This window comes from Leuresthes tenuis, unplaced genomic scaffold (genome assembly GCF_036924035.1).
Source record: "Leuresthes tenuis unplaced genomic scaffold, fLeuTen1.0.hap1 SCAF_12, whole genome shotgun sequence".
Classification (NCBI taxonomy): Eukaryota; Metazoa; Chordata; class Actinopteri; order Atheriniformes; family Atherinopsidae; genus Leuresthes; species Leuresthes tenuis.
In genome coordinates, this window is record NW_027325366.1 from 27,584,216 (window position 1) to 27,611,743 (window position 27,528).

The 27,528-nt window shown below is 40.9% G+C and overlaps 1 protein-coding gene across 1 annotated transcript in view; it reads right to left on the minus strand.

Moving 5' to 3' along the window:
• Positions 1 to 27,132, minus strand: part of fn1a (fibronectin 1a) — a 32,470-nt gene extending 5,338 nt beyond the window's left edge. Inside the window, exons 1-40 of the mRNA XM_072397341.1 lie at positions 26,829 to 27,132; positions 25,934 to 26,059; positions 25,673 to 25,810; positions 25,184 to 25,315; positions 24,804 to 24,941; positions 23,824 to 23,982; positions 22,811 to 23,008; positions 22,413 to 22,595; positions 21,165 to 21,341; positions 16,773 to 16,928; positions 16,327 to 16,455; positions 15,979 to 16,122; positions 12,638 to 12,759; positions 12,366 to 12,534; positions 12,056 to 12,241; positions 11,824 to 11,952; positions 11,519 to 11,608; positions 11,215 to 11,409; positions 9,167 to 9,445; positions 8,081 to 8,344; positions 7,675 to 7,769; positions 7,127 to 7,295; positions 6,883 to 6,969; positions 6,564 to 6,755; positions 5,744 to 6,016; positions 5,036 to 5,150; positions 4,824 to 4,900; positions 4,637 to 4,726; positions 4,288 to 4,554; positions 4,077 to 4,193; positions 3,739 to 3,903; positions 3,477 to 3,632; positions 3,255 to 3,368; positions 2,879 to 3,148; positions 2,488 to 2,699; positions 1,977 to 2,064; positions 1,695 to 1,880; positions 1,461 to 1,550; positions 867 to 1,058; positions 667 to 756 (exon numbers count right to left, since the gene is read on the minus strand). Coding sequence (XP_072253442.1) covers positions 667 to 756; positions 867 to 1,058; positions 1,461 to 1,550; positions 1,695 to 1,880; positions 1,977 to 2,064; positions 2,488 to 2,699; positions 2,879 to 3,148; positions 3,255 to 3,368; positions 3,477 to 3,632; positions 3,739 to 3,903; positions 4,077 to 4,193; positions 4,288 to 4,554; positions 4,637 to 4,726; positions 4,824 to 4,900; positions 5,036 to 5,150; positions 5,744 to 6,016; positions 6,564 to 6,755; positions 6,883 to 6,969; positions 7,127 to 7,295; positions 7,675 to 7,769; positions 8,081 to 8,344; positions 9,167 to 9,445; positions 11,215 to 11,409; positions 11,519 to 11,608; positions 11,824 to 11,952; positions 12,056 to 12,241; positions 12,366 to 12,534; positions 12,638 to 12,759; positions 15,979 to 16,122; positions 16,327 to 16,455; positions 16,773 to 16,928; positions 21,165 to 21,341; positions 22,413 to 22,595; positions 22,811 to 23,008; positions 23,824 to 23,982; positions 24,804 to 24,941; positions 25,184 to 25,315; positions 25,673 to 25,810; positions 25,934 to 26,059; positions 26,829 to 26,961 — 6,292 coding nt within the window. The 5' untranslated portion in view covers positions 26,962 to 27,132. The remainder of the gene's footprint in view (positions 1 to 666; positions 757 to 866; positions 1,059 to 1,460; positions 1,551 to 1,694; positions 1,881 to 1,976; positions 2,065 to 2,487; positions 2,700 to 2,878; positions 3,149 to 3,254; positions 3,369 to 3,476; positions 3,633 to 3,738; positions 3,904 to 4,076; positions 4,194 to 4,287; positions 4,555 to 4,636; positions 4,727 to 4,823; positions 4,901 to 5,035; positions 5,151 to 5,743; positions 6,017 to 6,563; positions 6,756 to 6,882; positions 6,970 to 7,126; positions 7,296 to 7,674; positions 7,770 to 8,080; positions 8,345 to 9,166; positions 9,446 to 11,214; positions 11,410 to 11,518; positions 11,609 to 11,823; positions 11,953 to 12,055; positions 12,242 to 12,365; positions 12,535 to 12,637; positions 12,760 to 15,978; positions 16,123 to 16,326; positions 16,456 to 16,772; positions 16,929 to 21,164; positions 21,342 to 22,412; positions 22,596 to 22,810; positions 23,009 to 23,823; positions 23,983 to 24,803; positions 24,942 to 25,183; positions 25,316 to 25,672; positions 25,811 to 25,933; positions 26,060 to 26,828) is intronic.
• Between the last annotated feature and the right edge of the window lie 396 nt (positions 27,133 to 27,528).

Sequence of the window (27,528 nt, forward strand, 5' to 3'; positions counted from 1 at the left end):
GAAGTACTGTATATAAAGACACTGTTTAAATAAAGTTTAATTTATATATAAGATAAAACAATCATAACAACTACCTGTCTTCCTCTTAACATCGGTTTAAATATGCAATTAAACTGCATAAATGGCGCAGTCAACGTAAGGGCAACATGTTGTCGGTGCATTTTTGTAGTTAGAAAAAAGGCCAGTAGAGGGAAGCAGACAATAGATCTAAAAAACAGACAAACTAAAGGCAAACATGTAGTAGTTAAGAGTTAAGACATGCAGTTTTGTCTATTCATAAGAAAAGTTCCCTTTTATAAAATAAAAGCACCACAATGACGCATAACCGAATTTCAATTTGGTGTTCTTAAGTTTAAATAGAAAATTACTTCACCTATTCATTGAAAGCTTTGGCATAAATTGTGCAATTGGATATCATATAAACGGTCTTTATTACTTTATTTAATGGCCTGTTCATTATGAATTTTGAGGAAAGACTTAACCTCATCTCAGTTTATCAATCGACAGCACTAGTAGTTTGTCATAGTTTTACCATATCGTGATTTAAGATGAAAGGATGATGAGATTACACTTTGTGGGGAAAAAAGACAGAAGGCAAAGTAACACTTTGATAAAATCTATAACTAATAAAAGAAAAAAAATATAGGTCAATTTGTCTGCACTTACGGGTTCTGGCTTTGCCAACAAGTGGCGTGCTTCTCAAAGCATTCTGCAGTGCTACAATCTTGATGACATACTCTGTGCCTGGTTTTAGACCTAAGATAAAAAATTAAAAAAACATTTCAGAAAAAGTTAAAAGCATTTACAAAAAATTAACAAATAGTGCGAATTTACCATCTGTATGCTTAAATCTCCTGTACACTCACCATTGATAGTAGCGTAACTCTGGCCTGCGTGGGGCCTAGGAGTGACTTCTCGAGGCAAACCTCCAGCCTCCTCATAGGTGACGTAATAGCCAGTGACCTTTGGACTGCGTGATGGCTCCCACATGAAAGAAATGCTGTTAGGATTCAGGGAGGTAAAGCGGATATTGGTGGGCGGGATGACCAGTGGTTGAGCTAAAAGACAGATATGTGAATCATTAGTCAGGAAAACAGATTGAATTCATGCTGCTTTGAGCGACATGTTTGGCTAAACAGCAGATACCACACTTTCTTCCAATGTAACAACATAATACTGAAAGAACTATCAACAACACTAAAGTATAACATCTGACAGCTACTAAACACTAGTTGGATGCATCTAAACATGGTTTATTGGATTTTTGAATTTTAAGATTTGAGGCAGATTTTAATCACAATGTGGTCAGTGAAAGTAATTTAGCTAAATAAATATTTGAATGGATGAATATAATATATAGTCTTTATCCCAGTGAAAGTGTTATATGTCAGAAAAATGTCAAAGTAATGTCCTAGAGAGGCATAGTTCCTTACTGACAATGCAGGAAAGAGTTTATTTACCTGTGGTAGCAGTGAGTGTGAGAGGCACGCTGCGTCCATTGCCTTTCAGCGTATAGACACTAATCTTATAAGTGGTTCCAGGCTCCAGACCTTAAGTATAGACATGCAGAGGTTAGTGAGACACAGTGTGTCTGTATGAGCACTTTGTGATGATGAATATCACATCTAAATTGTGCTTTCCTCTTACAACTACAGGTTTCAGTTTTATGCGTTAAACTTCTGATAATTGCTTACCCGTGATAGAGTATGAGCGCGACTCAGGGCCGATTGTCTTTTGAATGGGGGTGTATCCCGAAGAGGACAAGGTGGGTGTGGCTTCGATAAGGAACCCAGAGATCGTGTCGGTCTTCGACCGCCAGGTCAGAGTGATGGTGGAATCGTTAACGTCAGAGATGCGAACACGCCGGGGGGGGCTGATACCTAAGTAAACGAGTAACGGGGAAAAAGTATTAGTAAGAAAGGGTTATATACCAAAACTGCATCACTTTGTCAGAATGTCAATGTTAAAAGACTCACTCTCCTGAGTGGTGACCTCTCCTTGGACTGGCCTGCTGGTCAGAGAGTTTTTCAAGGCATAAACATGTACTTCATAGGTTGTTGCAAGCTAATGGAGAGAAAGAAAAAAAAGAGACTGTCACAGACTTCACAGATCTGAGTACACACGGAGCAGTGGCAATCTGAACTGTTATCCTCAGGTATTAGTCTGCTTAAGCATCCTTTTTTGTCTCCAAATCATGATAAACAACTCTATGGACCTCTGTGTGTGTATGTGTGTGTTAGTTATTTTACAAACAAGTGTGCTAATGTGGAAAAGTTCCATAGGGATAATCTTTTTTAATCTATTTATTTTTATTTTTTTTACAAAAGTGGCAGATTAATTACACCAATTACAACATACTTGACCAATGAACAGTGCACATCTTTCTTAGCTAGTCTGCTACCGTAAGGCAAGCAGCGACAGCATTCTATGTAATAAGTCTCAATGATGGATTTCAAGTCGTTGCAAGTGGATTTTATTCGCACCCACCATGAGACCAGATATGTGTGCCTGAGTGGTGTCTGGGGCCAGGTTGATCTCTTTGGTGGGTCCGCTCTTGCTCTTCGGGTTCACCACCACACGGTAGCCTGTGAGGCCGGTAAGGCCAGTAATTCGATTTCCCTGACCCGGTGCAGCCCAGTGCATTGTGAATGATGTGGGGCCAACCTGGGAGAATTGGAGATTAGTAGGAGGAGATATCGCTGGGGAACAGGGAAGAAAAAACAAAGTGAGAAAAGTTAGTGGGGACATAGTATAAAAAGTTCTGATGACAGATTATGAAAATAATTAAATTTTACTCAGGTTTGTTACCCTAGAGGTATGTTCCCTGTAATGTGTAATCCTTTTTGTAAAATCTTCTAGAAAAACAAAAAAAAGTTACCTGTAGCTTGTGTCCCGACAAGTGCTGTACTGGCTGTGTCACCATACATGGCAATGACTTTCACAGTGTATTCAGTGCCTGGCTGAAGTCCATAGATAACAGTGGACTCGGCATCTCCTGTAGGAGTGGGAAACAGCTCTCTCTCACCCTCTTCTGGACTTGAATACAAGACCCGGTAATATGTAACAATTCCATCAGGACTGTCCCAAGTGATCTGCAGGGAGGTGGAGTCAATGTCTGAGAAAGTCAGGTCCTTGGGATGATCGACATCTAAAAGAGCAGAAAAAAAGAGCAAGGTAACAGTGCTGCAGACGAGGGAGAGTTTATGGTTTTTCCAATCCTCCCAAATATAATTGTGGAAATGTCAAGTCCTTACTTGTTACAGCATTCACCACTAGTGGAGAGCTCTCTTCATCTTGTCCAAGAGTGTACACACTGAAAGTATATTCTGCTGAAGGCATCAGACCTGTAAAAGTAAACTCTGTCTGGTCTGGAGCAGAGAAGAAAAAAAGGTTTTCAGTCTTGAAATGAAAAGCTTGCACGCACATAAAATAAATAAAAAATCTTTTTTAAAAATGTGTGAACTTGAATGCCATACCTGGGGCAACCAGTTCAGAGAAAGTTGATCCCTGTCCATTTCTGGGGACCCCGGTTACTCTGTATCCTTTGATCGGGCCCTGGGTTGGGCTCCATCTTACTGTGACACTGTTGTCGTCCACATTTGTCACCTCCATTTCAGAGGGGGAATCGACACCTGGCGAAGGAGAAAGAAAAGCTGAGGAGGCTAAATCTGGCACAATAAAAAAAAAAACAGTAAATTGGTGTGCATTCAAAAAAGAGTGCAACATGTGTGTCTGTACCCGTCTTGTGCGTGACGTAGATGGGAATGCTGGATGCGGGGCTATCTCCTCTGCCAGTCACAGCGTATACAGTGATAGTATAATCAGTGCCAGGCTTCAAGTTGTTGATCGTAGCAGTGGACTGAGAGCCAGGCACGGTGAACTCCTTGGGACTGCTGTTACCTCCTGAGTCAAAAGAGGCCGTGTGGTGGATAGATTTAAATGTCAAAGCTGCTAATTAAATATTCTTTTGGCAAAAGCATGACAATGATAAAAATAATAATTAAATAATTATTCAGACGTTAATGAGTACCAACTCAGTTAGATAAACTCATATTATATATTCTACTTATGTCTACCTGACTCTCCGTGAGTGATCCTGTAGTAGCGCACAGTGACAGGAGGAGCAGCCCAGCGAACTGTGATACTCATGGGGGTCGACTCCAACACTTCCAGATCAGTGGGAGCATCAGAAACTGTAAAGCCACAAATTTAACACAATACTCTGCATTATAATGACATCATGATGCGTAAATGGATTAATAATGGCAACAAATCCTGCATCCATACTTGTTTTCTGTTTCCCGCTGAGCGGCAGGCTCTCTTGGATTCCGCTCACGGCGTAAATGTTGACCAAGTATTCCGTGTCTGGATTGAGTCCTGTCAGAGTGAAGTGGGTTCTGGATGGGGGCAGCCTCTCATCCTTGGCCCTCCCACCACTTGCCATCTGGTAACGGATGCGGTAACCAGTGATTTTGCTCTGGGGAGCGAGCCAGTGGATGGTGAAGGAGTTGGTAAAGATTTCAGAGAAACGGAGGCCAACTGGTGAATCCAGAGCTGAGGACAGAGAAGGATGGATAAAGGTCAGGAAAAAAAATAGATTACTTAAACTGATTCTGTAAATGATTTGTCAAATCACCTGTTTTTCGGGTTCCAACAAGTGGCGAGCTCTCCCTCTGCTCATACACACACACCACGCTCACCAGATACTCTGTGTTAGGCAGCAAATCTGAGGACAGAAAAGAGAATTCAAACATAAATGTAGCCATCTGTTTGGGTGTGTGTGTATGTGCAGCTGTGCATTTTATGCGCCTGCAGCAACTTACTTCTTAGCACCACTGTGTTAGTCCCGCCTCCCACACTGGTCTCTGTAATTTCATCCTCATCATCAATAGGGTGATACCTTCATGATAAAGATAAAAGCAACATGTGAGGATGCTAAAATCTAAAAAAATAAATAAAAAAATAAATAAGATGACAGCTGAATGAGAAAACTCATAAAATGTTCCCCCAGCTCAAGGTTCTGTTTTTCTTGTACCTGATGTAGAAGTTGTTAATGTCAGCAGTGTTTGGGACTCGAGGAGAGACCCAGGTGACTTCAATGCTGTCTGGCCCAACCTCGCCAAAGCCCAAGCCAGTGGGTGCAGGCACAGCTATTCAGAGAAGAGAGCAGCTTAGTTCAGTGCGTTTCCAAAAGGCAAATCAGATCTAGAACATCTTTACATATCTGAGGAGCTGATTGGTAAGCTGTAATCATTTCATGAAAGAGTGATGAGGCAAGAGAATAATTTATGAAGAAAAAAATATATATAAGAGTGGAACTTTATCAACCTTGAAAAGACTGTGATGAGTCTGTGTTTTATGTGTGAGGCTGACATTTTACAACATCTTAAAAGTTAAAGAACAAGCAAAGCTTGCACTGGGGGGCAAAATAAGCCTCAGTATGACAAAACCTCTCAACTAAAACCAGATGGTCCACGCGTACACAGAGACACAGAGGCTTATTAAACTGACAACACAGCATGCAAAGCAATTACATCAGCGACTTAAAAGGCTTTTGTGTTTGAAGAGCCATGTCACAGGGTTAATAAGAACCAGATTACATTATATAATCTTAACACACACACTGTCATTTGTGATTTCCTCATGAGCAACTCAAATCACACCATAAACCTTTATTGTTCTTACTCATAAAGTGCTCTACCACCAGTGAAAAAGTTTTTCTCATTTAGGCATGAACTCTTACAGGTCTGTTGAGTGACAGTGATGGGTTCACTCTCGCCGTTCTCCGTCATGGTGATCACACTGATGTCATAGTCGATGCCAGGTTCCAGTCCGTAGACCGTGTAATGACCAGTGCTTGGTATGACCACATCTTCAAAGATGGGGATGCTCTCGCCAGCTGCAACCACTGTGATCTTGTAACCAGTGATGACTGTTGTGTTGAGCGGTGACCAGCTGAGACTGATGGTGGTGTCGCTCACACCCTCAAAGCTGAGGTCTGTCAGCTGTGGGACTTCTGGATTGGTGGAAAGAGGATTTGGGGGGGGGGGGGGGGGAGAGAAACAGACGCAAACAAAAACAAACAAGAGGCAAAAGGCCAACAAAAAGAAAAAGGTTTGGACAAAAAGAAAGAAGAAAGCAGCAGAGACACCCAAGAGTCAGTGGTTAGGCAAAGGAATAAAAACTGTCCACTTCCAGCAGCTCGTTGCTTTCAACGGTGATGGAAGAGTTTCTCTCGTATATTAACATTCAGTTAGGTTACTGAATGAAATGGCGTCATTAAAAGTTCTCAATATGTAAAACAGATAACGAAGCATCAGTATTGCAGTCACTAAGCAGCTAGTATTGACCAAAAGAGTTAGCACAATGCTAAATGTTGAAAAAACTTTCAACATAGAGTTATTGCGAGAAATGTTGCCAATGCAAAAGACAGCCTGTTCTTATCTGTCCAAACAAACAGTTTTTGTGCATAGAAATATTTCCATCTGGCTTCCAGACTTCCTCATCTGGCTCAAAAACGCATCCAACCCTCTCAAACCCTTTTGGCAACTTCTTGAACTCACCTGGTGTAATGACAGTTGATACAGGAGTGCTCTCCATATCGTCCTTAACAGAGACAACACTGACATTATACTCCACGCCTGGACTAAGGTTTTCCAGGGTGCAGGAATTCTGTCCAGCCTCCACAAATTCCTCCACACTGTTTCCTTGTTGCCCATTGGTGGGAGTGCAAGTCACTCTGTAGCCTGTGATGTCTTTAAAGGGTAGGGATTCAGAGAAAGTCAGGTAAGAGTGGTGCATACAGCTGTTAGACTGATAATCTTTATTTGATGTGAAAAGTAATTCATCTTCTATGGTTGATATTGATATATGATTGTGTACCTGGTGTACTGGCTCCATTCCATTGGACTGTGAGCTCACCAGTGCCAGGGTTGGACTCCAAGTTCAGATCAGTGGGAGGAGACAGAGCTGAAGGTAAAAAGAGGTTCCAATGAAGAAAAATAAAAAGAGTAAGAACAATAAAATGTGGAAAAGAAGAGGAAGAAAAAGGTAGTCAATGTAAGAAAAAAAAAAAGGTGACAGTAAATACTCAGGCGTTTATTGTCAAGATTTATTGTTTACTTACGCGTGACAACACGGTGGGTGACTGGGGTTCCTTCCTCTTGGCCATTAACAATTGACTGGACACTGTAGGTGTACTCTACTCCCGGAGACAGACCGGAAACGTAAATACTTCCAGAGTCAGAGGTCACATCTCTGGGGGCTTCCCCACCCAGACTGGGCCGTACTGTCAGCTGAAAGACAAATGGACACAGAGTCAGACAGAAGAAACAGAGTCATTGGTTGGAGATATGGGAGGTAAAGGTCAGAGGTCAGTGTTTTCCCAAGAAAATGAAGCCAACAGAACATTGTCATATCTGGTTTTGTCATGTTCTGACCAATAAGATGCATCTCTGAGGTTTGCAGTTTCCATTTGAACAACTGTAAAGATGCTTGCACTGAACAGAGGAAAACTAAAATGTGCTTGCAAAATGCTGTAGCTGCTTTAAAGAAACATGAACGACATGATCAGACTCATAAATAGGTAGAATTGAGATATAAAAATCAGACCAATGAGTAAGTTGTGCCTCTCAACATGTACAGTTGTGTGTTATGCATAAGCAGTGAGTATACCTTGTAGCTAACGCGAGGAACCGGATTCCAAGAGATTATTATGGAGGTGTCAGTCACATCAGTGTTGAATTGAGGAGCATTATCCATTTGTGTGCCTAGAAACAGCGGAGTAAAGATGTGTTTTGAATTTTAGTTAACTGGGCAGCATGGGAATAAAATATACAAACAAATCCCCTCGTGTTAACATGCAGGTTATGCATGTTTGCATTCACACAAGGCCACATTACTATCCTTTCATGTTCCTCTCAAAGTATTTAAATTGCGTTCTTATAATGTCTGATCTTAGCAGACAGATTCTAATTATTCTTTTCTCTTGAAAGAGCTTAAAAACAATCCAGCTCCTGTTAGGTATACACAAACTGACCACAGTGCTTTATAGGCTGTAATTAATGTGCCAGACACTCACTAGTGATAAACTCAGAACTCTCTCCCACACTCAGTGTATTGTCTTGCTCTGAGTGCAGTGTGACAGAGTACTCCGTATCAGGCTTCAGGTTGAGGAGGGTGTACTGAGTCAAGCGGCCAGGCAGGCGCAGCTGTTTGGGGTTTGAGCCCTCGACGGTGAGGAAGAGACGATAGCCGGTGATTTTGGCATGGGGTGGAAACCACAGCATCACTGCGCTCACATCAGTGATGTTGGTAAAATGGATGTCTGTGGGGGCATCTGGCTCTAAAAAGAAAGGAGTCAGAAAACATTGTAAGATGTATAGCAGTTTGAATTAAAACAAGGGAAATACTACCATTTACAGGAATATATCGACAGTTCAAATTCAAAAACAGTTTTAGCTAATGTGCAAGTCATGTTGTTTTACATCACAGGCATTGTTCATATGTAAGCAGTGCGCTGAAAAAGATGAGGCACTTTAAATGTTTGCATTCTCATCAAACATACAATACTAGCCATCTTATCAGTCTCAGATTCATCCTGCACAGCTATAAAAACCATGCTGCAGCCAAAGACACAACAAACTGTCATCAAGAAAAAGAACAAAGAGCCGTACAACAGATGGTACAACCCACACGGGAGACTGATCTCAAAAGCAGGTCAAAAAGGATAAAAGCCTAAATCCATTAGAACTTTTGAAACTTGTCCCAGCTGCATGTAACAAGCTTCTTGCCACGCACCCCGAAAACTGAACTACTGTAACCAGGAGATATGGTGCCATTATGATAGCAAGCTGTGGCCAAAACAGATACTGAATGCTTCTTAATGCATTTTGCATGACAGCAATCAAGGCACTATTATTGAAAGCATAGTTATTTTACTTTTGGCAATGAAACATTTGCACAGTAATGATTAATACTTTCCAAAGCCTGAAAATGTTTCTGGATTGTAGTAATAGCTTTTTAATAGTGTGAATGTTTGGGGTCATGCAAGTATACTGTAAATTAACCACTTTAGACTGCAAAGATGCTAGAGATGAATCCCTGTGATTATTACTTCTGCCAACCAAACCAGAGTGGTCTTTCTGACAACATTTCTCATACTCACTAGTAGTTTGCTCCCCAATTAGGGGTAAACTTTCCTCTCCGTTGTGAATGGCATAGACACTGAAGCGGTACAGTGTGCCTGGCTGCAGCTGCGTTACTTCAGTGTAGGAGTTCTGACTGATAGGCAGTGTCATTTCCCTCTGAGGAGAAACAGACTCCTCAATGGGGACCACGGTGACCCGGTAACCTGAGACAGCACCAGTTGGGCGGGACCAGGTCAGAACTATTTTTTTATCAGACACTTCGAAGAACTGCAGGTCAGTGGGGGAAGCCACTTCATCTGTGGAGAAGAAAAAAATAAATAAAACTTTGAAGAAAAATCCCCCATGGCCATTCTGTAAAATTCCACTAACATGAAAAATATTTACAACATTTGGTCACATGAATTGAACAAATAACACAGTAGAGCCTAGAGCAAAAAATTACTTTAATTTGATGAATCTGACAGCAAAGCACATTGATGTACTGAGTGGCAGATATGTCCAAACATGCCATCCCCTTCATTCTGACCTCTTCAACAACAAATATACTCAATAGAACCCATTAATGTCTTCCCCCTTTCTATAGTTTAAGAAACATACAGCTAAGTAACTTTAACCTCAAATATGAACGACAGTTCTTCTCCGTCTGAATCTGGAATAGTTGGAATATGTTTTATTTACATATGTGGGGAATAAAGCTGGCGAACGCAGAGAATACCCAGTGATGGGATGGACAAAAAAGAAGAAGAGCTTGAAAGGGAGCAAAGACAGAAAGCAGAGATATCTGACATCTGAAGGACATGAGAAAGATAAACAGAAATAAGAATTAAAAGAAAAGGCTAAGGTAATTAAAGCGGGATGTCTGGGCTGACTAACATTTTGTCAGTTTGAGCTTGTGCAGACGCAAAGATCAAAGTAAGGCAACCACAGCAAAATGCTTGGCTGAGGATGTAACATTTATTTTTCTGTGCCGAGCCTGTAATTTCTCTTACAACTGCTTTTAAAAAAAAGAAAAAAACAGTTTATTAGCATTACTAGACAATGTACCTCAGAGGAGGGTTTGCTAGCTAAATGCTACATGTTATGCTGCAAACAAGTGGAACAAACTGCCAGTGGAGATTAAACCTTCACCAAATGTAAACATTTTTAAATCCAGGTTAAAAACAGTTCTTTTCTCATGTGTCTATGCATGAAATCTGCATGATCTCTTTTAATTTATCTGGACTGTTGCTTGTTTTTAATAATATTAATTCAATTTGATTTATTTCTCTTTATATTTTTTTATGTATTTTTAATGCTTCTTCCACTCCCCGCTGCAATGCTTTTATTTTATGTAAAGCACTTTGAATTGTTTTGTACATGAAATGTGCTATACAAATACATTTGGCTCGACTAGTGTGTCCAAAGATGACGACACTCTCAAATAGGCCACTTTAGTTCATCACACAAACTGTACAAATAAGCATTCACAAAGCTCTCCAACATCTGCACAACTGGCTCAACTGAATGTTCGACTTGGCAGACTGAGGAGTTTTACATAACTCCAGTCGAGCAGAATAGGAACAGAACAGCTTTGAACTCACTGACTTCACAATCCAACTCTTTTTACTTTTAGTATTGGGAATTGGAAACTAGTGGAAAATGAATGACTAAATAATCCACAAGATGAATTGCAGATAGGTTAAAGAGGGTTCCTGAACGATAAAAGGAACGTCACATTTATCTGAGCATTTCCTTGTAGGTTCTCATTCAGAAATGAGTAAATCAGTTTCATCATCTTTGAGAAACACAGGTCAACACAACTGCTCTGCTAAGTATAACCCAGAAACGCACCTTTGCAGGTATGCTACGACTTGAGTTGGCGTTGCAGATTATAGAAATATGAAAATTAACTTTAATTAGGGGAAGATGACATGAACATGTAGGGAATATTCGTCAAAGAGTGTATTCAGCTGGTCAAAAGATTTAACTCGACTCTTTGCCCATCTCACTTGCAATCACTGAGAAAAAAAGCCTTACTAGTAAACATTGAGATCATGTAACCTTGTGCATAATGTTGGTGCTTTACCTGGGAGTGACTCTCCAGAGGTGTTGACCTGAACAAAGATTGGTTCACTCTCCAGGCTGTCCTCCACTGCATAGATACTGATGTTGTACAACTTCCCAGGCAGAAGGTCACTCAGAGTCACATATGTTGCCGTATCTGGGAGAGTTAGCTCTGTGCTTTCACCTTCTACGGATGGCGAGTAGACCACACGGTAGCCTGAGAGACAACATAGAGTTGATTGTGTGCAGGCAGGTGAGGGGTGCAAAGACCAGCAGAACCGTAAAAGACTGGCTGTGAATAACAAGACTGACGTGATGTCCCTTACCAGTGATGGGAGCCAGTGGTTTTTCCCAGCTGATTATAATTGAGGTTTCTCCCACCTCCTTCACTTCATGCTCCTGAGGAGCATCAGGTGCTGCAGAACAAATAAGGTGAAAGAATGCAAAGAGAAAATGAAAACCACTGCTTCTTTACTTTATCACTTCCTCTATGGACCTGGCACATGTCTGATAGGCTGCTTGCACTTAACTATAAAGAAGCCCACATTTAAGTCTAGTTGCAGCCTCTGAGAATGAGGCAAAAAACACCAGGTAAGAGAAGGTGAAACATAGTTTATGTGCATTTACACACCAGTTGTTTGTGAAGTAGTGAGAATGAGGTTGTCGTCCTCCCCATCTGTAACTTCATAGACGTTAACAGTGTACTTTCTCCCGGGCAGAAGCTCGTTAATGTTCACTGAGGTAGCTGTACGTGGCAGGTCTGACAAGATACATAAGTGTATAGTAACAAATCATTACAATCAACAATACGTTTGGTGCTACTCCAGAACAAAACCAAACTGTTAAAGAGTATCTGCACATACCGACAATAACGGGTTGTCCTGCACCCTGTCCCTGCTCGGTGAGCTCATACTCAACCCTGAAACCGGAAACTGTGTCAGAGGCAGAAACCCAAGAGATGACAAAGCTGTTGGAGGTGATTTCGGTCACTGATTCTGAGATGTCAACCATAGGTGGAGGCATGGTGGTCTCGCCTTGTTCAGTAGCCACTACAGGGGGACCCAGAGAAAGATAAGGTTGGAAAATCTTTGTGGAAAGAATATTGTCTGAGAATAAGCAATACAACACAAACACAGCAGAGAAATTAATTGGACATTTATTATGGGAACTCACATGACCCATAAGTAGTGGTGAAGTCAAACCGTGTGATCTCTCTGCGTCCAAACCGCAACACGCTGATCAACTGACCCTCATATGTGATGCCTGGTTTCAGACTTGAGATGGTGTAGGAGTTAAGATGGCCCGGAATAATCACCTCCCTCCACGGGGTTCGTGAGTCTTTCTGTGATGAGATGTTTTAAAAATTAACAACTGAATGTTTGACATGTTCATGGAAATATTTAAATCACTGGATTGGTGCCAAATTTATTTAACTAAAAACCCACCACTCTCCATTTAAGGATATATTGGGTGATGTGTGCAGACGACGGGGTGTTCCACTGAAGAGGATGAGTGTTGGGCTGGGTTCCAGCCTCTGCTATGATCACCTGAACAGGACGATGACCACCTGTAAAAGAAAGAGACAGACAGGGGTAAACACAGCTGCTCCCAAATACACTTTTCATGAGGTAAAGCTATATTAATGATGTGATATTAGGATGGCTATTGATTAAATCTGTCTATTTTATCTAATGTATGTTAAATTAAATCAAAAATAAAATTTATTACAATATCAACAGATTTACAGTCCTACAGTCTAAGACAGATAAAAACCTTGTTGCAGTAGATATTCCAGCCTAACAGTGAGAGTCGGTGTGCAGCTGTTTTTTTTTTTTTTGAACAGAAAACAGAGAGTGGAAAAAAGAAAAAAAAAAACTAGCAGGTCCCTGTGAGATTCCAGCACAGATTTCCATCGCTGGACGGGGAAAAAAAACTTACTCTTCGTGTTCTTTACCATGTTTTCAAATCTTTCCTGTCCCCTTGGAAAAGGAGATGAAAAGTGAAAATATAGTTGACAATCAACTTATATAAAATCCATAACTCTCTCCTTTTTCTTCTTTTCTTTTGCATGAAACACTTCTGCAGTAAAAACCTCAAATATGAACAGCAGACTTTATGAAACTAAGGAATTTATGATCAGAACAGTTCAGTCCTCTTTCTCAAGCTGGTTGCTGTGTTTCATTTCTGGAAGTGCAGCTGTGACAAAGCCATTCTTAAGGAAAGAAAATGGGCAGAAAAGGCTGATGTATGCCAAATATTACAAGAAGTGGACTGAAAATCAGTGGCAACAGGTCTTATGGAGGGATGGATCCTCCCCAGAGCCCAGACCTCAACAGCATTGAAGCAGTGTGGGATCATCTTGACAGAGAAGGGAATAAAAAGCGGCCAACATTCAAAGAAGAGCTTTGGAATGTCCTTGGAGAGACTTCAGAACTATTCCTGAAGACTTTTCACTTTCAAGATTGCTTCAAATGTAAATAAACTCTTGTTCTGCGTCATATAATGCATTTCCATTCACTTATTTCAAGAATTGCTGCTCTAATATCTTGTCAACCTGACTATGTAAAAATAAATCGGGGGTGGCTCAAGACCTTTGCACAGTACTGCATGTCCTGCTGTCAAGGTAGCCCAGCAATGTCATGGAAATATTTGTGTTGCCAAAAGCAATAAAAACATTTGGATAAACAGCCAGGTACAAAGATATTGTACTGGATGAACAATTTTCCATCCAACAAACATTCCATCCAGTAAATTCGCAATTCACCAGAAATGGCACTAAACAACATTTAACAGCTGCCCTATCCAGTCAAAGCAAGTTAGTGGGCTTCTTGGGAAACCTCCCAGTCGTGAGTGCTGTTGGTCATTATTCTGAACGACAGCACTCTTGATAGACTTGTGGTCTACAATACAACAATACAAAAAGTGGCAGCAAGGTTGTAGGGTACAAATCCTGTAAATACTGCAATTAACACACAAGCTGACTACAGAACAGGTTAGCTGCTACAAGACATGAAACGTGTTATGAACAGTAGCAAAAAAAATTTAAAAAAAGGGTATCAAGTTCTCTTCAGTGTAAACAGAAGTCATGTGGTGAGCAGACTCCTGACATATACTAAGCTGATAGAAACTGGTAGCGTCTATAAAGAATCGAGGTTTTCTAACCACTTTTCCAAATAGCAGACCTGTAATCAAAGTTTCTGAGCAAGTGGCTCGGTTAACCAGAAGTTGCGAGCAGATACGCAACCCTCAAAAACAGTCTGGGACCAATTACCGCCTATTACAGACCCGCAGGCCACTGGCGAGGGTAAGGGATATGTAGAATCATATATGGGAGGGGTTAAAGAACAGATGCACACTCGGAGTGGATACACACACACACACACATTCTCCCTGCGCTGCTTGCAGACATCTCACACGTGCATGCACACATCCACCCTTACTTTGCACACATAGACATAACATCTATTCTTGACACTCAGACAGATGCACACTAAGGTTCTGATAAGGGGAACAGTAAAGGGAGGTAATAATCTAAGTCATGCTGACAATGAGAATGCCCCAAAAGATTAAATTACACCACAGGCTACAAGAGATAAACACTGATAGCAGACAAGAGAGCAGCATTTTTTTAAAGAAGATCTTATCAGTGTATGTGCTCAATTTGAGGCTTGTGAAAATTATTCTTAACTCGGGTTTTCCATTTTTACCTTTTATGGTGTTTTCCTGAGAGAGCCAAGAGAGTTCAAGTCTGGATGTCTTTCTATCCTTAAATCATTGTATGCTGTATTTTGTATGCCTGAGCAGACACACACACACACACACACACACACACAGAGCAAGTTCACAGATGGTTGCTATTATGGCCACTTATGGCACAGTGGTGCCCTACATTTCGCATCTCCCGTCAACCTGCTTCACAAAACAAGAAACAGTTAAAATGTTCCTTTACATAAGACCTGACGAACCTGAAGCCGTTTTCCACTTGCATTATTTTACAGCCTCACTTGGAAATTTACTGTCATATTTATTTATCCATCTATTCATTCATACAGTTTCCCTCCTCAAGACACCAAATTCATTCCACAGAAGCCCATCATCCATGTGTGCTCAGATTCAGAGAGAATGGAAAGTAACAGGAACAACATGACATGACTTACAGTGTTGTATTTAGAGATAACTACTGAATATAACACAAAAAAACATGAAGTCACAGGAGGAGAAAAGAATAAACTAAAAGTAAAAAGTAAGATATTCTTGGTGTGCTCCATAAAATCCATAAAACTAAATTGAAATTGTTCGATGAGCTTTTTAAGAAAATGCTTCTGTATCAGGGTTTTACAAAAAGTTAAGGGAATGCCGTGTTTAGTGCAGCTGTGGCAACATCACAGGGGATGTGCCACATGCTGGCAGGAACAAAGGCTCAAAGTAGGGGTGTGTGCTTGTAAAAGAGGAAATGGAACACCCCCCCCATCTCTGCCAATTTCACATCAAAGTCAAGGGCCTCATTTTTGAGGTGACTTAAACAAACATTTTTCAGAGCTGGAACACAGTTCGTGATGTAAAACAATTCTGAAAAGGGGATGGTGCAAAAGGTAACCAGGTGGGTAATAAAAGAACACAATCAAGACAAAAAAAAAAACTTACATGTGGAGGATAGTCTTGATGATTGCATTGCAACGACTCATTATGGCCTTATATGCCAAAACATTTTGGTATGATATAGTAAAACTTCTGATCCGTCTTACATCATCATTATATAACTCAATTTGAAAAACCTAAATCTTACCAGGGTATGACTGCTGAGGGTCACAGCTGAGCTCTCCAACTCCATTGCCATGGCAATAGCACTTGAACTTGATTCCATGGATGAGTTTCTCCCAAGACTCCCCGATCTGATAATAAGCTCTCGTCTCTGGCTCCTGGCACTGGTCTGAGAGCAGAATTATAAAATAAACACTCATGAGATTCAACAAGTAAAGCACAGATGCAGTTTCCAGCAGAAATAACAGTTCAATTTGCCTGAGCGTGTCTTTTCTTTAACCCTTCATACAAAAGGATAAGTCAAAGTGATAAATGAAGAAAAACTAACAAACTGCAGCCTGTACAATGGGAATCTGTGAAGTAATAAACCCACCAATTGGATCACACCTCCAGCGACCGCGCCCTGATCCAATGCAGGTGCAGTTCATCACATATCCCTCATCATGGTGTTTAGTGAAGGTCTGGTTAACGTCGTAGGTCTGACCATCCACGGTACACTGGTCTGCAACAGGCATGCAGAGATACAGTGAAACATGCACCAACATGGTCAAACTTTTTTTTTTTTTTTTTTTTTAATATCTTTGATTTTGAACACTAAGTTTTTGTACACATATCTTTCAGCTGCAGCTGAGGCCATATAAAGTACAGGTGTTCTGGCTCATGTTTGACCTTTTTTGTGGGTGAGTGCTTACATCAAATCTGACCCTTCACCTCCTCACTCAGGGACTCCTTATACTAGTGGCTGATTATTATGCTGTACACACTGCCACTCTCAATCTTCCTGTGCGTTTAGTCGGTCTCACACTCGCACACACGTACCTTTGAGTTGGGAGTAAGCGACACAGCTCCATTCTCCTCGTCCATTACCAACACACGTACACTGCATCATGTGACCTAGCACATCATGCCGTTTATCCCACTGGTCACCTACACGGTACATCACCCCTTCACTTGCAGTGCACACTTCTTCATGAGCTTGAACACAGAAAATTACAGATTTATTATTTCAGGAACTTGACTCAGCACAAATCAAGTGGAGAGTAATTTCATTCCTCGTTTCTTTTGGAAAGCAATACTTATTTTTAAGAGTGAAACTGTAACAGACCTGCACACAATGCATCAACTAAAATTGTACATATTTAGGAAAAGACACCACACTGAACCATTCCCCTAAGAGATCACTGACTTTACCCTATAATCATCACAGAAGGCTGTTGAGGATATCACCATCATAAAACACCTGTGTCCCAAGGAAAGAAAATTTGATTAAAAGTTAGAAACAGCTGTCTTGCCTTGACTGTGTGTGTGTTCGCCACATGTTAATTAAAAGAGTGTGAGAGATAGAAAGCCAGCAAACGTGGGTGGGATGAGCAGAGACTTGCGTTAATGGGGGTGTGCATGTGTGCGATGGAAAGAATGTCATTGGCACTCTGGCTTTATTTCAGTGCAGGTTTGAACCTCTTCTGAGTGTTGACCTGCATAAAGGAAGGGATAAAGGAGCAAAACTTCCAATGAGTCCTGAACATAAAACGAGGCATTTATTGTTGAGACTGATCAGTCACAGGTGAGATGCCTGAAAACCGTTTCATTGCCTTACAGCAGGTGAAAGAACAGAAATAAATGATATAAGGATCCGGACGAACTTGCACTTCCATCTGGACAAGCCCCTCTTACTCTTCTTGTATTTCCGTGGGACCTTCTTGGCTAAATAAAAGATAAATACAAATAAAGTCTTGGAGTCCAGACAAGGCTTTTATTTGCCTGGTACAATCTGTGCCAGACCTCCTGACTCTTGGAAATCCCTCAGACTTGGTTTAATGGCTGCACATTAAGGTTGTCGCTGGGGCAGAAACACAGGGGCTGGAGATAATATGAGACAGTCAAGTGCCAATGTCAAGTTAAGCCAAGCAGCCATGTCCAGGCTGAACCAAAATTAGACCTATGAAGAACTGGATAAATGGCTAAAGGGAAACTTGAAACCCATGTCAAGATATACCTTTTCATCAAAGCAACAAAAAAAAAAAAAAATAATAATCATTTCTCTTCTGGCTTGTGTTCAGTTGTTTTGAGTGACATGACTTCAACCCTTTTTTTTTTGCTGCCCCATAGCTGGAGGGTTCTTTGCCATTTAAAAAAAAAACTAAATAGTCTTTTCTCCAAATATGGAATGTCTTTACATCACTTATCTTTTCAAAAGGTTATCAACAGTGTCAACTCAGTCAGTTTTAAAGAACCCACCCATAAAGAATCCATCTGGATAGTCTTTTTTCAAACAGCATATTAGTTTCTCTAACTGATTTCACTACTTGTTTCATTGTTTCCAAATAAATTCACACATGACACAAATTAGTCATAATGTGGCAATTTAAAGTGTCACTGGCTCTTACAGTTGTATTGCTGATATAATAATTCCTTCCATGCAAAAAAGATCAACTATCAACTGAAACTTGAGCTGCAGAACCAAAGAATGGTTTGGAGTAATTAGGAACCTCTGTTTTTGTTAGTGATTAGATTAGGATACTTGATCCAATAATGCAAATGATGCAGTCTGCATAATGGAATTCAACCCTGAATGTCGGGTAACACCTGGAGGCTGCTGCTCGACCATCCCAGGGGCTCATGACAGACAACAGATTGGCCCATCTAGAGCCTTTGAAGAAGATTACCACAGATGGAAAAGAAAGCAGGGGCTCCAGACCTGTTTAAACATCACCATTAACATCTCAATAACTGCGTTTGTTTTGAGAATGCCTGTGAAGTAATTAATGTCAATATACAGACCGCCTGCAACTTTTATCACTGAACTGAGTTTACCACACACAAACAGCTCTGACAATGGCAGTTAAGTTGTTAAGACCTGCCATGATAGTTTCAACAACAAGGTGTCAGCCAAAAGGTGGTCCCAGGATGAAGTTAACATATAAGGGAATCTTGTGGAGTATTTTTGGGCCATCTCACCTCAGAGCATCTGGATGTCTCAGAAGCAATTTGCTTCAGATTAACGTTAAACAATATTTATACATACAATGATTCCTCTGATCCACCAGTCAGTGGGTCTATATGATGAGATTAACTCAATTATAGCTATAGTTGGGTTTTGTTCCTTATCTGAGCAAAGGTAATTATCCTTTGTTACATGGCGGTGAATTAATCGAATCACTGGCACAAAGCATGCAATACCACAGTAGATAAGTGGCGCTGTACCCATTTCAACTATCGCTAATAGAGCCACTTCCGGTTGACGTCTTCACCACCAAGGACAACAAAACTAAGGCATTCAAGAAAGATGGCGAATGAAGAGCAAGATGATGCTACGTCCCTCTACATGTGTGATGAGCTGGTTATGGCACAAACGCGATGCACAATGGCGCATTCTCCATGGCGTTGTTTGTTTCTTTCTGATGGTGGTGACAACAACAGTAATATCGTCTCCTTCGACTTGATCGCGGGAAAAAAAATCTAGAACATTCACAGAACGCTCGATCCTATCCACTGTCGTATCCGGGCATGTTAAGTGCGCAATCGGATCGAGTTATCTCGGGGTCTTAATTCGATCGCAAGTAACCCGATCCGATTTCTTGTCGGATTAAGCTTGTTCCATGAGCTGAATAACTCAATCTTATTGTAATTTAGCCATTAATCCGATCCGATTGCCCGCATGGAACCGCACTGACTGAAGACATTCACTGCCATAAAATAAGTTTTGAAAATAAATTGCTTGTTCTGAATTGTTAAAAGGCCCCTACTACAATTCACCTTCCTATAAACAGCTGATATAATGATTGTGGTGTAGACCTAGTAGGCTCCCTGAACATCAACATGTGTCGACTCTGATCTTTAAACAGTTTATGTTTGGTGTCATTGAGGTCAGTTTGCAGTTTAAGCTTCGGATTGTATGACCCCCTACTTCAACATGCTTAAGCCTCTTTTGGCTGAATCCAGACATCAACACATTACAATGCATTGGTAACTTCAATGTGAATTTGGCTGTATGTTAAAAATGTAAATAAGACATCTCTCTGATAAGATGATCCAGCCTGGGGTGGAGATACATTTCACACAAGAATGGGCAGGATGCTGCAAATAGCAGTGCTAGGTATTAAAGTGTATTTTGACCAGAAGCACATAGAATTTAAATGTCCTAGGGCATATTTCAAAGAGCCAAAAGGTTTTTTATTTCAGCCTTTGTTTGTTTTTTTCCCCCCATTCATTCATTCAAGGTGTGGAGCAACTGTGAGACAGCAACATTAGGCAGGGCTGCCTACACAGCGCAGTCAAATAAGGAAGAGTACTTCAGCTGTATTAACTCTAAATGTATTAATGTCAATCATTTCTACAGGTTAAAGGAGTTTTGACTAATCTTTCACAACATTGTCTCAATGAAACAATTAGAAATGCATGTTTTATTATTTTCTTTCATTGATATTTTCATACTCCGGCTTCCTCCCACCGCCCAAAAATCTGCATGTTAGGTTAATTGGCGACATTAAATTGTCCCTAGGAGTGAGTGTGCGCGTGCATGGTTATGTGTCTCGTTTGTCTGGACTGGTGACCTTTCCAGGGTGTACCCTGCCTCTCGCCCAATGACAGCTGGGATAGGCTCCAGCGACCCTAAATTGAATTAAGCGGGTATAGAAAATGGATGGATTTTTATGATGGCTGCTGCATCTCTTCATTCATTCAAGCTAGCTCAAAAACCTCATTTCACAGCACTCACTGTGTCTCCTTAGCTGACTGAAGTTTGCATGTTGAGTTTGTATGCAGTGTTTACCAACAGTACCAATTATTCCTGTGGTTAAGGTAAAATATGTTATGAGCTATAGTGGAATTCAAATGTGAGATGACCACAACAGAAAGGCAGGAATTATTGACCAATCAGAGAGGTTCATCGGTGTGACCCCCAACTCAAAGGTTCCTGGTTATTTCAAAAGTGATACCACCCTCGCAGGGCAGTTTTGGGGCTAAAACATCTCCTTGGTTTAGCCCCAGATTCCTGCGGTGGAAATCGTAGGTGGGTGGGGGTGTTGAAGGAAAAGAAATAAAAGAACTTGGAAAATTCTCCTGTGGTCAAAAATGATGTCACCATCACAGCTTATGTCACTATAATGACAAGTGTAACTGCTGAGTTATCCACAGTGTCTCTAAATACCACACATATACACAAAAAACAACATTAAGCTCCACCATCTTTTCTTTCCATCTCCCACTTACCAGCCATAGGACAGAACCCAAAACGTTGTTCCACATCATAGTTTGTTGTGGTTCCACACCACTTCATGCCATCCCTACGTCCATCTGCAGTACAATCAGTATAGTTTTCCCCATTGTAGAGGAAGGGGAACTGACACAGAGCACCATTAGAATTACCGCCTCGTGTCACCACAAGCACTGTTGGAGAAAAAAGGAAATCATAAATTTGGTATCATTGTGATTTATTATCCAAAACTCCAACGCAGCCTCTTATTTTTTTAGGCACAGTGTAATAATTACCATAGGCTTGTCATCGCCATGATATACTGTGGATAAGACTTGTTTTCACTTTGGAAAAAGTCTCAGCAAATTAAGAAAATGGGAGTCTAGCAGTAGATTGTTAATGTACTGCCACTGATGTCTCAGAAAGCCTGCATAGAAGTCTGTGGGAGAATCTTTTAACACCAAAGTTCACATATGTGTGACACACATCCTGACCCTCTCTATGAAAAAGCCAATTGTCCACACTTTGATGCAGCTTTCAATTAGAATGCAAAGGAACAGTGTTATTACAATAGCCATTAGTTTTTTCTGAAAAACTGTCAGAAAAACATTTCTAATGTCATGAATAAAAAAAAAACAACAACTCCCTGACAGGCCTAAATCATACACTCCACAGCTGCGCACCTTAACTGTTTGGGCTAATATTAGCTTAACAAGTCATGTTTCTATGTTACGAGCAATGAAGAATAAACAAGTACACACATCTGATCTGACAGAATAACTACAACGGAATTTTTTTTTTAAGACTTCCAAATTTCCCCACATATGGCCCAGATGACAAATTTTAGTGACTATTTATTACAGCCATGCTCAACATTGTCTCCGCCATCCACTGACATTATGCAACAGAGTTCAGTCGCTCAAAACCGAGTGATGAAAACTAGCCTGATGACAATTTTCTATAAAGCAAAATTTAAAAAAAGCTTGCTTGAAATTTCCCTTAAAACTGATTGGAAACGTAGCTCCAGAATAAAAATGCCTGGTAACACCAGTCCTAATTTCAGTATTTAAAAAAGGTGGTCAGTTGAAAGACCTGCTCTGAAACAGATATTCACACTACAGATAGGCTTGCACTATAAATCAGCTGTAGCAGTGTGGGGTTGCTACTAGTTTTCTGAACTCAAGCTTACGTTTCCGTTTCCAAGCACCACATCTCAAAATTCTTAGACAAGTCCCACCTTAAGCAATACCAACACATCTGCTCACCATTCTTCTCTGTACAGAAAGAATATTTCTGGTCCGTCTCAAAGTCAGAGGAGGTGGAACACCACAGCTGTCCGTCACTGCGTCCATCAGAGGTACAAGAGTGGTAGGTCTTCCTCTTGTAGACAAAAGGGAACACACAGGGCTTGCCTCCAGAGTTGCCACCGTACACTGGAGCTGGTCCATCTGGATGAGGATATTTAATCACATTGATAAATAAGAATAATTAAACAGTGGTTTTGATTAAAATTATGTGTGTATTGATCCTTTCCCCCAATTACATACACCTTCAGAGGTACATTTAAGTTTACAAAAGGATCGCTGTTTTTGAGGGTAGCTGTGCTCATAACTAGTTTCATTGAGAGGCTCTAAATTTGCACAGAAAAAGTAACAGTTCTCACCCCATGGATCACAGCTTACTCCATTGCCAAGGCAGGTACAGATCATCTGCTTAGATCCCTGGTTCTTCATCCAGCGCTGTCCAACAAAGTATGTCAGTCCTGTATCGGTCCTACAGGTTCCCTCTTTTGGAAGCTGAACTACGGTCATAGGTGTCTGGAGTGCAGTCTCAAGGTTGGTGACCACACGAGAACCAGTGCCTACAGTGTAATGCATAGCTTAAATCAGATGCCCATAAGATATTTGCTCACCAGAACATTGCCACAGACAGATTACAGCTTTTCATGGGAGTGGAAAACTTAAATTAGCAGTGAACTCCTTTTAGATAAGACAAAACAATAATCTTTGAGGATCCAATATAGTGCTTTTGGGGAGTCACCATATCCATATATCTTTGCATATGCAAAAGGTCAGCAAAGTAACAAAGTTCAAACTAAATGGTGTACACAGTTTACCGCTCCTGCAACATGGTACTGGCAGTCGAGGCGTTCATCCTGTTATTTTTCTAAATCATAAGCATAAACATTAATTTAAGTCCTGCATTGTGGCTGGTTGAGAGAATTTGACTGCCTCTCGCTTCACCAAATTAGCCACATATGAGCTCTTTAAATAAACACCACTGCAGTACAGTTCAATGCTGACAAAAAAAAAGGTTTAACTTCCAACAGCTCTGCTGTCCAGATTATTCTTTTTTTTTAAAACTTACTTTAAGTCACGACAAAAACATGTTTCTGCTGTCACACCCCATAATCACTTCAATCACTGCACATTTTTCTCACCAGTGTTCCCATGTGGATGTCTCCCTCAACATCACTTGTTCCCACATGCCATAACTGTCTTTCCATCTCATGAGGTCATGATCATAACTTACAAGAAAACTTCTTTCTCACATCATCACTTGGACACTTGGCACTTCTTATCTCTCCCTCCTCTCAACATCTGTCTCTGGTATACATTCTTCTCGTCACACATAGTCAGAGGTGAGGAAAGGGACAGGGATATTATCATTTCTCACCCAGGCTGGTGGTGTGAAGTGAGACATGTCGTTCACACTTCCATTCCCCACGACCATTGCCTGTGCACAGACACTGTAGCTGGTGGCCGTTGGCATCTGTCTTGGTCCACGTATCACCAATACGGTGTGAGGTAAGAGTCTCTTGGTCATTACAGCGATCTAGGAGGAAGGAAAAGAAAGAAAAAAAAAGAAAGAAGAATGAACATGAATTTAATGACAATGTGAGCTTACAATTAGTACAAATCTTTGTATAGTTTTCAGATACTCTGTGGGAATTGATTCCCCCCAAATGACAGCTGTTTCCATGTTTGTGCCTTGCAACTTCACTGTCAACTAGAGCATATGGAATGATAAATCAATGACCTCCAAAAAATAAAATAAAATCATAATAATAATTTTAAAAAAAGCCTCAAAGACCACCCTGATTCTTGCATGCAACAACAAGATACAATAACAATAAGAACAATGACGTCCATTCTGATTTATTGCATTAGACAGAATAATCAAGGAGGCTTGCAATGGTTTGAACTGGCGACACAGCTGGTAAACGTTTTACTGCGCATCAAGCAAAAAACCTCCAACAATCACAAGCTATCCTTTGCTGTTGGTCCTGGCAGCAGAAAGCATGTGTGTGAAGGTTGTGATTAAGCTCACGTGCATAAACATGCGATTACAAATTAGTAGGATTTTAGCTGCAAATGATTAGATTTTCTGCTTATCTCTGTGACTCAGTTTAGCCCAACAGGTTTCACAGACATTATTGATACACAAAGTAAAGTCTTTAATACAAACGTTTGACAGAAGAGTGAGAAGGAATTTATCCCACCCAAATCACATGATTTCAGTTAAAGCTGGCCTTTCAAACTCTAAGCTCTTAGCATCACAGATGAAGCTTAGCCACATGGAATTATTGCCAGGGGAAATAAAACACATTGGGGAGTTTATTAATTTCAAAAGATAAAGATAAAACTGTGCCTTACTTCTGGAGGTACATGTGATGAGTCCACCTCCCTCTCCAAGACAGGTGCAGTCCACTACCATCCATCCCTGATATGGCTTCTCCCACGTCTCCCCAACATTATGAGATGTCCCCGCAGAACTGTCATAGCAACGTTCAGCTGCAACATACAGACTCATGAACAACTTCACCAATTACAGACACACTTTTCCAGTCATCGATGCCCATGTGTCAACACTGATAAACCCTAAAATAATGTTAAGCATTGATGGCAAAAGATAAAAATGATTAATACGTAATGAGAATCCAGTCAAACTTTTCTGGCAACCTAACAAGTAATTCAGAGGGTTTTCCGACCAGGTAAATACAGTCATCTGTTAGTCAGCTGTCTGAATGACTCACCGACAGGTTTACATGTCCACTCTCCCTTGCCATTACCCAGACAGACACACTCTAACATGTGGCCTCCTGTTTCATGAGGTCTCCTCCAGGTGTCTCCTATCTTATATGAAGCCCCACTGTCGTGACAGCGATCTGGGTAGATAGAAGGAAGAAAAAAAATAAAAGATTACTTTTCTTCTTGTGTGTTAGGAGTACAAATCATGAAAAAAAAAAACAAACAAACAAAGGAAATGAAAAAAACTGAGACAGTGTTCGCCATTATCTAACCATGCAACTAACTGCAAACAGCTGCATGGCACCAGTTGTTAATCAACTGGGGAGAATGTAGAGATTAACAAGTTTATTGCAATCAGTCTGTTAGACCAGAGTAGAAAAACTGGAGCCAGGATGTGGGGTCTGAGGTTAGAACAGTAACTCCGACGGCAAGTCCCAAACAGAGGCGGCTCGTATTAAACTATATACAAAAACCTCGAAACAATGTGCACATACTTGCGATGGTGCAACTGATCTTGCCCTTTCCAGATCCAATACACGTACAGTCCCAAATCATGCCGTCCATGGGTCTCTCAAAGGTTTCTCCCACAGTGTAGTACTTCTGATTGAGTTTGTCGTAGCACTTTTCCTCCGCTGCAGGAAGAAAACACTGTTAAAGACATGTAGGTTTTGTGGGGAAACAAACATTGTGTTCTGATGCAAAAGATGTGTCTTGAGGGAATAAAAGAAATATCAAGTAGTTACACACAAACTTACCTTCAGGTTTGCTTTTGCACTTAATCCCAGCAACTCCATGGCAGGTACAGATGAGAGTGCCGGCCAAAAATGGACGCTCCCACTGCTCATTGACATTATAGAAGTGACCATTCTCTGTACAGCCATCTGACCAAAGAGAAAACAAAGCATAGATAATGAAAAGCTGGAACAGGCAGCAGAAGGTGGGGTTGTTTGTTTGGGGGAGGGGGTCTTGGGTAACCACAGTGGATAGACCCATGCATTTGATGGAAAATGGTCACAGCTACACATGTAGTCCATTATTGCTGGTTAAAACAAACACTTTTTTTTTTTAAATCTTTATAATTTAAAAAAAAAAATTTAAATCTAAATTTTAGTAAGACTTCACGCATATCTGTGAAACTGACTTTGCCAGGGTTAACATGACATCAAAGGCAGTGATAAATCATTTGCACACGGTGGAGAATAATAGTTATCCACTTTTACTCTCTTCCTCCCCCACCGGGAACGTTCTTTGTGCACATCTCCTGACTTGCCATGAACTTCTTTTATCCCCTTTTATCAACCTTCAAACGGATGCCAGGGCCCACTCCCCCTTTGTGAACTTGGATCATTACGGTTTTCACATGGATCAAGCAGACAGCTGGGGTTAAAGGTTAATCTTGTCACTCAGAGACTGATTAGGCCAATTAGTTTTTAATGTCATCATTAGGTTAATGATATCAAATGCTTGAACAGAGTAGGTATCAAATTGCTTTTGATTTCAGCAAGCAACTGAAGTGAAACACAAGAGGCAGCACACGAAAATATATGCAACTTAGTGTTCCCCCTTTAAATAATTCTATATCGAAAAGTTGTGAATGGCCAGCGGTTTGTTGAAAAACCGAGAATAATTGTTTCAAAGATTCCAGCTTACCTTGAGAGACTGAGGAAACGTGATGCTGATGCGCCTGACGCCGATCCCGCTGCGTCCCTTTGGGCATGCAGTTCACCGCGGTCCCGATACACAGAGCGACCAGCACCCTGGCTATGGTGCCGTGACCGGACATATTGTTAAAAACCAAGTGGCTCGGGTGCTACAGAACGCGGTCACAGGTGCGACTTTTGTTTATAATTGTATCACCGGAAAGAAGTCCAGAGTGCAAATGTGTCTAATGCCGCTGTCCAACCTCCTCATTCAGTCCGCTTCCCTCCAGCCTGTGGCCCCAAAGTGCAGGTTACCTCTATGGGCTGGGAGTGCTTTATCTGGGCATGGCTTAGTTTTTAGGCGGAGGAGGGAGGAAGGTCCAATGAGCCGACTACCCACGCAGCATGTATGTGAAACTGACAATCTACTGAAATAAAGTTGAATATTCTAAAACGATGTGGTCATTATTTTAGTTTCTATTACACTTTTTTTTTAAAAAAGACATGGTTGTGTTAGTTCGACCTGCAACATCGAGGTTAGTGTTTTTTAAAATACCACTGAAATTATAACGAACTAGAAATACCCCGCATGCTGGCTTGGAGTTCTGCTATCGGCTGCTTTCTCTTAAAATGACACCTTTCACCATTACAATCACACCTAAGGTGTGTCTAATATTCGCTGTCAGAAAACGCTTGATACGACCGCTACT